Here is a 13,180-nt window from a genome sequence, read left to right on the forward strand (position 1 = left end):
TTCTTGTACCTGCTTTCGGCTGTCAATAATCCATCTATTGTTGTAATTTATGGGGACTAATTGCTAGAATTGTTGGAAAGTTTTGGGTATTTAATTAGTCAGACAATTCGAACATATTTGTATCCTATTTTTTAAGCTAAATTATGTGTTGCCTTGGTGACATATATATATGATCAGGTCTAAGGATTTGATTCTAGAGCCGTGCATCGGTAACTACCGAGGATGCAAGCCCTCAAATGTCACATGCAAGTCAAGTTTGCAGGCCAATCTTTTATCGTCAAGCAACATTTGTGCGCCGGGTTTCTTGTCTTCTACAGGTACATTACTTTGCATCAAGCTTGTTGTTTGATTTTTCCACATTTAATGAAGTTCCGATTACTGAATTCATCACTGATGCAGTTTTTTCTGCTTCAGTAAAGGGAAAAAAGGAAACTAGAAGCTAATTTTGAAACTAATTTGTTGCTGATGTATAATATATTTCTTCGATAATAAATGATATTACTGTCTAATCCATGATTCTAACCTCTTTCTTTTTTATTTGTGAAAAAAAAAGAAAAAGAAATTGGGTGCTCTGTACCTGCTAGAATGCTGCATGATCGAGAAACAGGAATGATAGGTTCATTTCAGAAAACATCTTGACATATTTGTCAGGATACACTCTTTGCTAGCAGCAGCGTTGGCTTTCTGCTACAAAAAATGATGCTCGAGTTCTAGTGTTCTTTTTATGTTTAGCTTTATTTTAATAATTTATGATCCTTTGGCAGGAACATGGCATAAACACCCTGTCGCTTTATCATCACAGTTTCTGGGTGAAGAGGAAGGTGACTTGCTGCATAAAAACCACTTCTTAGCTAGACAGCGAAAATCACGTTTTTCACCAAGAGCATGCAAGGATGATATATTTAAATTTAACTACCCTGTGATAACCGAGAAGCCAGATTGGTGGTGGAGGACTTTGGCATGTGTCCCTTATTTAATAGCTTTGCAGATTTCCAGCGCGGGATATTTTATTCAGCCCTTGGCAGAACATTATGATATTTTTGAAAGTTTCGTTTACTTTGTCCCAGGAGCTATTAGGAGATTACATCCATGGTTCTCAAAGATATATTCCTACATTGGTATTGGAATTGTGAAGGATAAAGATTGGCCTCACTTCTTCAGGTTCCATCTGATGATGGGCATGTTATTGGAGACTGCCTTGCAGTTAATATGGTATACAGGCAATGTTTTTCCACTCATACACTACAACGGCAGGTTTGGGATGTATTTCTGGGCTGGCATTGGATTCTTCTACATCTTAACCTTGTTAATATGTGTTAGGAGTGCTCTTGGTGGCAAGTATGCTCATATCCCTTTTGTTAGTGATGCTGCATATATTCATACACGGTTTAATATAGTGAGTTTTCAGAGGCCGTTCTAGGAGGCGTGCAGTCATCTTTCAAGATTTCAACTAGCGGAGGTCCCTTGGTGGTGTCAAAGACACAGCAATTGGTAACCATGATGAGGCTATTTGAGGAGTGCAAGAGTTGTAGGGGATTAAAACATGTATACATTTTTCCTTCAATTTTCTTTTTGGAAAACTTATGGACTATGAATGCAGATGGAATGTAGCATGTCATTAATAAAGTTGATTAGAATATCAACATGGAGGGGTTGACCTGAAGATCTTAGGTTGCTTAGATGGCTAATAGGTAATAGGGTCCCCAGTTCCCAGTGAGAAAATGATGTTGGTGCAACATCTCTCTCCGGTTGCCTAGTATTATTGAATGATGGGCCTTAGCTTTTGCAAGAATGGATGTTTACGTCTGGATACCCTCCCACTGATTTGATTGCAGTTGGAACCCATGTCTTTCTGTTATTACCACTAATTATGAATTATGTATTCCTCACCTAAAATAATTTAACCCAGCTAGACCTGTTTAATTATTCCTCCCTCGTTACAAATTATCAAATAAACAACTAGACGCCGTTATTGGAAAACCTGGATCCATTGTCAATATTATCAAAGTCAGCCCAGCTCCTAATGTCTTTCCCTTGAGACAGCAAACAAGTTGGATTGGATTTGTATAATGGGACGGTTGGTTTTGCTGCAAACAATTAGACATGCTATGACAAATTCAGAATTTTATATAACGGAGTCATAAATTAAATTAATGATTTAATTCGAAATAAAAAATTAATTATTTTTTTAAAAAAATTAAATTATAATATAAAATTTTATTAATAATTTAAATATAACTTTTTAAATTTATCAATATAAATAAACAAAAAATAGAAATAAAAATTACTATTAGATTTTTATGTTAGACATCTTAAGCTGTGCTCGATTATTATTTCATGCTTTCAAATTCATCTATCATTAAATCATGTGAATGATTCTGACAATCTTTTTCTTAATATAAATGATAAGTGAACCAGTAACAAAATCATTTTTCATCTTATTACGTAATTTCGTCTTTACAATCTTTTTAATTGAAAATGTATGTTTTGTAGTTTCTATAGAAACAAGAAGAATTAAGATAAGTTGAATCAATCGATCTAGAAAATGATATATAATTAATTTTTCTATCTTTATCATTAATTGGTATAACCCTAAGAGAGTTGAAACACTTTGCAAATATGAACCTTGCCTAATATCAAGTTTAAAATGCTCCAATTCATATTTTATATGCAATTAAACAATCTAGGAAAAAAAGAGAAAGAAAAATCCAAAACTTGGGCTAAATGAGCTATGGAAAAAAAGGAAAAGAAAAATAATTTCAAATTTTGAGTTAAGTAAAAAAAGGAAAAAAAATTCAAAATTTGGACTTTAGCTACTTACCACTACTTAAAATTAATTTTTTGACTTTATTTAGGGGTGTTGAAGTTGAAAGAAAAATAATTTCAAAATTTGAGTTAAGGTAAAAAAAAGAAAAAAAAATAATTTCAAAATTTGAACTTAACCCCTTACTACTAGTCAAAATCAACTCTTTGACTTTGTTTAAAGGTGGTAAAGTTCTATTTTTTTAACTTTTATATATATGAAAATAATAAAAATTAATCTTTTGCATATGTAGCATGGATGAGACTAAAATCTCCCTAGCTATGCAATTCTTGATCCGGTGATAAAAGGGAAGGTAGCATGTAAGATTTGATTTTTTTTTATTATTTGAAAAAAGAAAATTTAAATTTTATTTTTTAAATAAAAAAATTATATATCAATTAATGAACTAAATACTCTAATATATATGTAAAATTTAGATTAAAATCCAAGCAATTCAATTTTCATTCCCCAAGTTAATCAAATGTCAACTATTTACATTTTATTTTTTAAAACTGCTATGACTATCAACAAAGAAATTTAAAATAAGTATGTTCTAATTTGGTTACATATAAAAAAAAAATAATCCTAGAAAAAATCACCAAAAAAAAAACCAAAGCAAACAAAGAAGAAAATTACTAAAAAAAGAACTGAAGTACCGGGGGCTTTGTAACTGTATTTGCATCAATCAGAATTCAGACGCAGCCAGCGCTGACATGGCACGATCAGAGCCACCGTTTGGAAAACGACCAACTACATTGACATTCACTTTATTACACAAGTGACACAAAGCACAATCTTAAAACCAACTGTTAAATACAATCCCCTCTGCTTCACTGCGCAACACTTCCCATTCCCTTGACTTAAATCCACATAAAAACAAACTCCTCTTTCTCTTTCATTTCCCGATTTTAATTTCCTTTTTATAACCCAAAAAAAATTTCCTTTTAATGAATCCAGTTTCCTTGTTTTAATTAGATCTTAGACAACTTCTTCAAGGAAGATCACAATTTTCCTGGAAATAGAAGTGGTTTCTAGGGGGGGGAGTCATTGTCCCCGGAACCAGACGGGAGCTGTAGAGCTGTGAAAGATGAGGCGGAGAGGAGTAGATTTTAGGAGGCCAGTGAGGAGGAGGCTCTCCAATGTGGTGTGGTGGACATTGTGCGGGATTGTGGTCTTGGTTTTCATCGTGATTTTGAGCAAGGAGAATCAGATTGAATCAAGACCCACTATATCTAGGGTAAAGATCTGCTCTCCTTTTTTTCTTCTTTCTTTCTTCTTTTTCCCGTGATGAATTTCTTATTGAGATTGAGAACCCCTGCTCCGGTTTCGTAATGTTTGGACCTATTTGAACAAAATTCTATTTTGGGTAATGGTTAAATTATTTGATTGAGGTGAATTTAGGAAAATAATTTTCCCCTTTCATTGGAACGATTAGTTTGCTTTCACTTCTGCCTATAATGTGAATGGGATGTAAGATGGCAGTTGGTGTTTGTATTTTGATTGATCTGTCGCTGCAGTTTCTCATAGGATCTCGGACATTTCAACTTTCGGAGATTTATGTACTACAGAATTCCAACTGTTTTGTTGGGTCATTTTGGTCAGCAAGAGTTTTGTGGGATTGGTTCCTTGTTTGATGCATTACTTTGGATGGATCTATTTAGCTAAAAACGTTTTTGTTTTGATAGTCTTTTTGAGCTAGCTAATATGGTTTTGGAGTATGCTAAAGTTAATCTTGGCAGAAAAAAAATGCAAGTTAGTTTGTCATGTCAATTACCATCTATGCGTAAAACAATGCAGATCATTTAGATTGGTCTTTGTTTTGGTCCAGGACTAGTTCCCTAGATCACTTTTCCTTGTTAGATATAGTAGTTTTGGTACTGTCATTTTGCATGCTAAACATATTTAAGACATTTTGGGAAGTAGAAATCTAAATTGAAGAAAGGTTAGTGCAACTTTGGTAGCTCTGTAAGGACTGAGTAATTTAGCCTCTAAGGAAGTAGAATGGTAATTCCAGACTTAAAAAATGACAAGTGATTGCCAGTTTGGTTTTATGATGTGGTACTATATGCTTCTTTTGTCTTGGAAGCATGCCTTGAAAAGCATATGAGTGTTTTATATGATGTGGGGGGGGGCGTAAGGGGGGGTGGGTTATAAAATGATGATACATCTTATTTGTTCTTAGGTCTAGCTTGGAGGTTTAATCACCTCATCCCTGCAGTGACATATGGTTTGTTTTTGTTTACATCAAATATGTGGTTTAGAAGGGTTATGCATGTAAATTATATGCAATTGAGGAAAAATGGTTTGGTATATTGTTTTTATTCTTAACAGCTGAGTAAGCATATTAGTATCATACTTCTCTAGTAATGAGGATTACTCTTTGGCCCTGTATGCATTAGTAGTTTTGGGCATCTTTTGGAGTTGTAAGATAGAAAGAGGAGAAAGAGGTCTTTAAGAAGCATGCATCATAACTTTAAGGGAAATGAATTGATCCTTAATAAGAGAAAGAGAAAGAATGGATAACCAATAGGAATACATATCAGAAGTGGTGTGCTTCTGTCATGCTACCATTTGCTTTGTGCTATAGGTTTTCAGGATATAGAAGTAAAGAGTACATTATCATGAGACTAGGAGTGGATAACTATCACTGGGGAAAAAGCATGGCTGTTTATAGATGCGGAAGATCCAGAATTTATGTTGATGTAAAGCAACAATTTAAAGATGTATTTGATCTTGTAAAAATTATGAGCACTAGGTTAATATGCAGTGGCAATGTTTATGGGGCTAGGCCATTCCAGATGAGATAGTCTAATGCTGGATATGCCAAGTTGTGTAATGAAGCTACAATTTGTATTTATTAGCTTTTGCTTTTGCAAAGTTCCTTCTATGTGCTGGATCTATATGGACTATGTTTACTTCTCTGCTTTTATTAACTATATTGCAGCTGATAAATCCTGCTTTATATTATAGAATAACTGTTGCCTGGACAAAATCTGGTAGAAAGTTTGTCCTGGCATGTGGGAAAGCCCATTAAGATAATACATACCTTTAAAGGTAGGATGGTGTAAGATCTCATGGATTATTAATTCAAACACAGTAACCTAGTTTCAAGGGTGCTCTTAGACTTTGTCTACTGTTATGACTGTGGTATGTCAAGGGACCTCAGTTTCACATTGCATTTGGTAATTCCTCGATTTTGTAGAAGATAGCAGCAACATCATTTGGTGTTGTTTTTTCCTTTTTTGTTCTCTCTCTCTTTTCCTTTCTGTTGTTTGTTTAGTTGTATAAAGTCTTCTCGTGTTATGGCATCTGTTTGCTGTCCTGCCCACACTCTGTTAACGATTAAACTTACTGGAAAAAATTAAGAAACAAAAGTGAAACCCTTTGGCTTTTTTAAGCCGCAGAGTAGCTGGAGTACATTGTCTTGCATTATTGATATTTGGCATGACCCAAATCATATGACTAGATAAGATTGTTACGGTACCACTAGTCATATTACGAAATTGAAGTAGAAATACTCTTTTGTTCCCCTCCATTCAGTTGTGAAGTTGACAAATATGTGTTTGTATTTTTGTCTGCAGAGACCTTATCGACATGACAGAATTATGGACGGCCTGAACATCACTGATGAAATGTTAAGCCCCAACTCTGTCACTAGGCAACTTAGCGACCAAATTTCTCTTGCAAAGGCTTTTGTTGTGATAGCAAAAGAAAGCAACAATCTTCAATTTGCTTGGGAATTAAGTGCCCAGATCCGTAATTCACAGGCCCTTCTGTCAAATGCTGCAACTAGGCGAACCCCTTTGACAGTTCCAGAATCAGAGACTGCAGTTCGTGATATGGCACTTTTGCTCTACCAAGCCCAGCAACTCCACTATGACAGTGCAACAATGATTATGAGATTGAAAGCCAAAATCCAAGCTTCTTGAAGAACAGATGAGTTCAGTAAGTGAGAAAAGTTCGAAGTATGGACAAATAGCTGCTGAAGAAGTCCCCAAAAGTCTATACTGTCTTGGTGTTCGGTTGACTACAGAATGGTTTGGAAACCCAAATTTACAAAGGAAACTCAGGGAAAGAAAACACTTGGAAGCTAAACTTAAAGATAACAGTATGTATCATTTCTGTGTCTTCTCTGACAACATCCTTGCAAGTTCCGTGGTGGTTAATTCAACAGCTTTAAATTCCAAAAATCCAGATAAGGTTGTCTTTCATCTTGTAACTGATGAAATAAACTATGCTGCAATGAAGGCCTGGTTTACTATGAACAGTTTTCAGGGAGTGACTGTTGAGGTTCAGAAGTTTGAGGATTTCAAGTGGCTGAATGCCTCTTATGTTCCAGTTCTTAAGCAGCTCCAAGATTCTGAGACTCAGAGTTATTATTTTTCTGGCCATAATGATGATGGTCTGACTCCAATCAAATTCCGAAATCCTAAATACCTCTCAATGCTTAATCATTTGAGGTTTTATATTCCTGAAGTTTTTCCAGCACTGAAGAAAGTGGTATTTCTTGATGATGACATTGTGGTTCAGAAGGATTTGTCTGGCCTATTTTCCATTGATTTGAATGGCAATGTTAATGGAGCAGTTGAGACATGCATGGAGACATTTCACAGATATCATAAGTACCTGAACTACTCTCACCCTCTTATAAGAGCACATTTTGATCCTGATGCATGTGGTTGGGCATTTGGGATGAATGTTTTTGATTTGGTTGAGTGGAGGAAGAGGAATGTGACTGGCATCTATCACTATTGGCAAGAAAGGAATGTGGACCGGACATTGTGGAAACTTGGGACACTTCCACCCGGACTGTTGACATTCTATGGATTGACAGAGGCACTGGATCCCTCATGGCATGTGCTCGGGCTGGGCTATACCAATGTTGATTCTCTGTTGATAGAGAAAGGGGCTGTTCTGCACTTCAATGGGATTCAAAGCCATGGTTGAAGATAGGGATAGAGAAATACAAGCCCCTTTGGGAGAAGTATGTTGACTATTCTCACCCTCTATTGCAACAATGCAATTTTCATTGATAAATTGCCATGGGAATCTGTAGTCTTCCACGACAAGTTCACTGCCTTAGAAGCGTCAAATTTTGAGGTCAAGTATGCTTGTACAATTTTAAAGAGGTCAAGCATGGCTGGTGGTTGTAACATGGTATTTAATTCATTTCAACTAGGTTGTTGTAGTATAGATTGTTCATTCAACATCAATTATTTAAAGATCCCTATTAACAAAACAATTTTGATCTATATCATTTAGCTCAAGCTGTAAACTTATACTATGGTAATCTGCAATCCAATCGACCTTCTTTCCAAGTTTAATCATATGCTTATGTTTGCTTTCTAAGTGTGGAATCTCTGAGCTAATGAATAATGTTCGTTTGATTGTTATGATGTTATGATTAAATATGCAACTGGCTTATCTTATGCTTTTCCTGTGGATATCATTTGGTTAGATCAATTAATGTTATATAAATTCGCATTATTTTTCAAGATAGCTGAACATGCATCACTTTGGTGCATTTGTGTTTCCTATCTCATTCAGATAGTTTGTATTTATTCCCACGTTGATGGTGTCTTTAATTTCCAAGGTCCTTCTCATTGTTATGGGGGACAATAAGAGCTAGGAATAATGAAATGCATCATTAAATCTCTTTCATCCTCATTCACCAGACCTTCTTAAACAGCCAATATGTTGAAAAGGATTGTGGACATCAGTCTTTTCGCGCTCAATCTGTTCTACATCAGATGACGACAAGTTTTAACTTTACCATTGTTTCGTCTAACCGACGGATAACAACAGATAGGGGAAGGACCACTGGAAATCGTATTCTTTAATTTTAATCAAATAAAGCTTTCCGTACGGCAGCAAGAACCAGGTCGTTGTAGTATAGTGTAAGTATTCCCGCCTGTCACGCGGGTGACCCGGGTTCGATCCCCGGCAACGGCGAACCCTCTTTTTATTTGTCTCTGAAACACCATATCGCTGCTGAGTCTGAGTGAAGCAGACAAGCAGTGTTGTACCTCCGTGCTCCGTCCCTCAAAAATTAATAATTGGATATTTTCCTCAACTCTCCCGGTTTATCTGCCCGTACGTTTTTGAGTTATTTAGCCACATGGCACAAGATCCAGAATGCCGGCACCAAAAAAAAAAAAAACCAGAACAGAAGAGAATCCTTGTAGAGCCACAAACACTGCCACTTCTCACTCTTGGAACTTGTCTGGTAATGCCCAATGCAAAGGGCATATCAATAATTTCAGTTCCTAAGACCTTTGAATAATTAAATCCCATATTCCCATGTCCCTCGCCGGCCAAACTCTCTCTAATCTTTTTCTATTTTGCCGCCACTTTCAAATGTTTGTTTTTCTTCTCATCCATTTCCCTGACGCATGCAAACACTTCACTTGTCAAATCTTCCCTAATTTCTCTCCGATTGATCCCTTTCTTTTCCGAAACCATGAAAAGTGACGATGAACCAGCAGTGGCTGAGCATTCTCTGAAGCCGCGAAGATCCAAGTCCCGTGAGGTTTGCTCTCGCTTCCTTTCTCCAACCTCAACACCGCCTCATGATTCCGTACTCCGGTCTCCAAACAAAGCCTTGTCCCCTCTCCGACGCAAATCCACCTCCGTTGACACGAGAAAGCATCGCAGCCTTGAAGAGCCCAGCGGCTTACTTCGAGGCCTATGGCCTTCATCCACCCCTTCTACCTCTTCAACATCAAATGGAAAACTCGATACTCTGGCCGATCATCTTGGAAACGAGAGGCTTAACGATTTTCTCGAGCGAAAAAGCCATGAGAAAAGAACAAATAACGGATCCTTTTCACTTACTAGGCAAAGAAGTCATACGGAATTCAGTAGATTTGTTGAGAATGAGAAACAAAGTGCTAAAGAAAATCACAGACCTTCTCTTGTTCTTGGGGGATCCATGAGGTACACGGCTAAGCTTGGGTTTCCCAAAAAACCATCGTCCTCGTCAACATCATTATCATCAACATCTTCTTCCCCAAATATTTTTCCGGGAAGATTTTCTGTCGATGAGAGTGTTCTTTATAAAAGATCATCATCATCATCTCAAAGGAAATCAGATTTTTTGACGGATGATAATTTTGTTCTTGATTCTGAATCTGAGTTTAGTGACCAATGTTCAGCCTCAAATAATAATTCTCCAGCCATAACAAAAACTAATTCTTCTCTGAGTTCTAGAAAATGTGGTATAGATGTTTCTTCCAAGTATTTGCAAGAGGTACCAGCAAGGAATAGACCAAGGGGCACTACTTCGGATTCAAGTATTCTTAATCCGGTGTCAGCTGATAGTTCTCCAAAGGTGAACAAAAAGTTTACCATTAAAAACGCCATAAGAAGGGCTAATTCACTTACAGGACATGGTACTGCTACATCACAGTGGGCGTTATCACCAGGACGGTCAGGATCTCCACCAATGTCAGTTGAAAACAAGGTTGTCAAGCCAATGTCATTTTCGAGTTTGAAACCGCCTTCTAGTCCTTCCAGAAACAGGGGTGTGGAGAAATTGTTGAATTTGGGATTAATGGATTTGTTCAAGAGTAAGAAGCCTTCTGCTTTGCAAGTGGGTTCGGGTGATGTGGAAAGTGTTCATCAACTGAGATTGATCCATAACCGTTTGATGCAGTGGCGCTATGCAAATGCTAGAGCTGATGCTGTGAATAAGAACACAAGTAATCAAGTTGAGGTGCGTATACTGTGTTGTTACTCATATGAAGAAACAAAAAGGATCAAATTAGGTATAATGGAAAGGTTAATTACATTTTAGTAATTACTAGGAGTAGAAGACTTATAGGACAATACCGGATAAAGATGTATGGTCAAATACTCATAACTTAAGTAACAGTTGGCATGCCATTTGACATATGTTTGACTCCGAAAGCAACCAAAAATCTACTGGAATTTGGTACATCATGTCCTGTCTACGTGAAAGGGGATTGAAAATCAGATGCTTCAATTTCTCAAGCACCCTGAGTCTCTGACTTGCTAACATCAGTCAATGTCGAAAAGGATTTAGAAAAGTTGGTTGTTGAGAACTAGAGATAAGGATTCCTCCCAAAGAAGAGAATATATCAAAGTATTGATGTTGAATGTTGTTCTTATGACCTTTTAATTATGTTCTGTTTGAAGAAATGTCTATTGGTAAGCACCTTTACTTATCTATCAAGCTTCAGTTTGATGAGGGGCTATTCAGATTGGCTTGGCCATGTTCAGACAATGAGGTACCACAAAATGAAGTTTGGGACATGGATCCATAAGAATTTCCAGTAAATCCGTGGGCATTCTAAAATGTTATTGTGGTAGCTAAGTACACCATTTTATCCACAATTTTTTGCTTCTTTGAATAATTCGAAAGTTAGAATTAGATCAGAGAGATGACTTTTAAATTTCTGACATTTCAAAGGTTGCAAGGTAATAACTAACTTTTAATGATTGTACAGAACTATTTATTATCTGGGTGGAATAGTACTGTGAAACTGCAACATTCAGTGCTACAAAAGAAATTAAAGCTTCAGAAGGAAAAGCTTGAGATCAAGATGGACTTTATACTTCAATCTCAAGTTAGTGCCGGCTAGACCATCTTTAATCATACTTACTAAAATGTTTACATAATTATGCCGTTGGAAAAACTATGCCATTTGATTTGGTGATCATACCTGACTATTTGTAGATGAAGGCATTGGAATCTTGGGCGGATATGGAAAGACAACATCTAGCATCTATTTCCATGACTAAAGAATGTTTGCATTCTGTTGTCTGCAAAGTGCCTCTTATAGAAGGAGCAAAGGTAGAGAAAGAACTTTCAGCAGTTGTTTTTAGTTGTTGATTAGTTATACAAAAACATGTTGAGTGACAAAAGCTAGGTGTTTAGGTTGATGCACAATCAGCTTCAATGGCACTTCGACATACATCAGATCTCACTGCTTCGATCAAGTCAATGCTATCTGCTTTCTCACCAGTGGTATGAAAATTTCAAATATGCTAGTATTCTCTGTAATGTTTAAAATGGCCCTCACCTTGAGATGTTATCTCAGACCGAGAAGACGGTGTCATTACTTTCGGAATTAGCTGAGGTGGTTGCTCAAGAAAAGCTACTAATAGAGGAGTGCCTCGAACTTTTCAGGATGATATCTATCTTAGAGGTAAAATTGACCAGTTAATAACATGTAGTTCTACATTGATACATGAATTGGATATAGAATGATATCGCAACATCAATCTAAGTATGTTTAAGCCCCCAATTTGCATGACATCTCTTTCAAGCATTAAAGCTAAAAAGACTTATATTTGTTTATATGTTAAATCTCACAACACTTGCTGCTACCATGGAGTGTGGATGTTTAAATTAGAAGTCTAATGTAAATGGTCACACATACATGTGAAGATTGCATAACCTTTGCGCCGATAACTATATATCTTGTTGTTGACTGTATGTTGTTTAGAGATTGGATATGGTTTTCATGTGATTTCTAATCTGGCAGACTCAAGAGAAGAGCTTAATGTGCTATGTTATTCAACTAAATTCACAGCAAAGGCAGATGCAGCAGCAGCAACAAGGGCACCAAGAAATCCTTCAATGACTTCTTCATTCATCTAAAAGTAGAAAAAGGAAAAAAAAAACATTACGTGGACTAAAAAGAAGTTTCTGGTGATTGTTTTGCACTATGGCAACAACATCACCGGCCGTATGAAATGATGCGATATCTGGTTGTTTAAAATCTGAGGCCTGATTTACTTGCAGATGTCATGTAAATCTGATCACATGCGCCTAAAATGATGGGAGAAAACTCCAATATTTTACTATGATTTCATGTTCCTTCAGGGGATGCTACTCTCCTGATAATGATGCTCGTATATGTTTTTCACTCACTAATAATTGTTCAAGGGAGAGGCATACTTAGCGTGTTTTGCTTTCTACCAATGAAGTTATCATGACAAAGATATTGTACGCACGCTTCTGTCGAGCTGGGAAGAAAAGGAATGACTACATAAGCTTTTTGGGAAATTGCCCTACATGTTTCTTCTATCCTTTTATTCTTTATTACTTTTTGGTCGAAACATGTTCGGTGTTGGAGGCCACAACTTTGGCAATGCCAACAAAGAATGAACACACCAAACATAGGGCCAATGACATATAATTTGAGCACTACCATGGTCATATAAGATCTTCGAATTGGAATAAAATTTTCATTTATATTGTTGCTAGCCTGTTAATTAATGTGGATACATTAATTATCATCAGGAAGAACGCAAGACCAAGTAAGAATGTAATCTGAAATATATTCCAGCAAGGACAAGTTGCCATTTGGCATGTTATCTTCTATGTTAACGATACTCTCCATGTTAAAC

The 13,180-nt window shown here is 36.4% G+C and overlaps 3 protein-coding genes and 1 non-coding gene across 4 annotated transcripts in view; all 4 read left to right on the plus strand.

The window, feature by feature from the left end:
- LOC110412294 (protein TIC 20-IV, chloroplastic-like) overlaps positions 1-1,643 on the plus strand; it is a 2,523-nt gene extending 880 nt beyond the window's left edge. The window contains exons 2-3 of the mRNA XM_021422828.1: positions 178-317; positions 765-1,643. Coding sequence (XP_021278503.1) covers positions 178-317; positions 765-1,420 — 796 coding nt within the window. The 3' untranslated portion in view covers positions 1,421-1,643. The remainder of the gene's footprint in view (positions 1-177; positions 318-764) is intronic.
- A 1,961-nt stretch (positions 1,644-3,604) lies between these two features.
- Positions 3,605-8,127, plus strand: GAUT10 (galacturonosyltransferase 10). Its single transcript, XM_021423035.1, is given in 4 exon segments — positions 3,605-4,040; positions 6,385-6,726; positions 6,728-7,730; positions 7,733-8,127. Coding segments are annotated over 4 exon segments (1,599 nt in total). The 5' UTR covers positions 3,605-3,890; the 3' UTR covers positions 7,837-8,127.
- Positions 8,128-8,684: 557 nt separating this feature from the next.
- TRNAD-GUC (transfer RNA aspartic acid (anticodon GUC)) lies at positions 8,685-8,755 on the plus strand. The gene has a single exon. It is a non-coding gene; the product is annotated as a tRNA-Asp (tRNA).
- On the plus strand, positions 8,707-12,964 carry QWRF3 (QWRF motif protein (DUF566)). Its single transcript, XM_021426219.1, has 6 exons — positions 8,707-10,517; positions 11,272-11,391; positions 11,502-11,618; positions 11,703-11,792; positions 11,866-11,973; positions 12,313-12,964. The coding sequence occupies exons 1-6, from the start codon at positions 9,264-9,266 to the stop codon at positions 12,409-12,411; spliced, it is 1,788 nt and encodes a 595-aa protein (XP_021281894.1). The 5' UTR covers positions 8,707-9,263; the 3' UTR covers positions 12,412-12,964.
- The last annotated feature ends 216 nt before the right edge of the window (positions 12,965-13,180 follow it).

Source organism: Theobroma umbraticum, unplaced genomic scaffold, assembly GCF_002168275.2.
Source record: "Theobroma umbraticum cultivar Fairchild unplaced genomic scaffold, ASM216827v3 scaffold_30.0, whole genome shotgun sequence".
Classification (NCBI taxonomy): domain Eukaryota; kingdom Viridiplantae; phylum Streptophyta; class Magnoliopsida; order Malvales; family Malvaceae; genus Theobroma; species Theobroma umbraticum.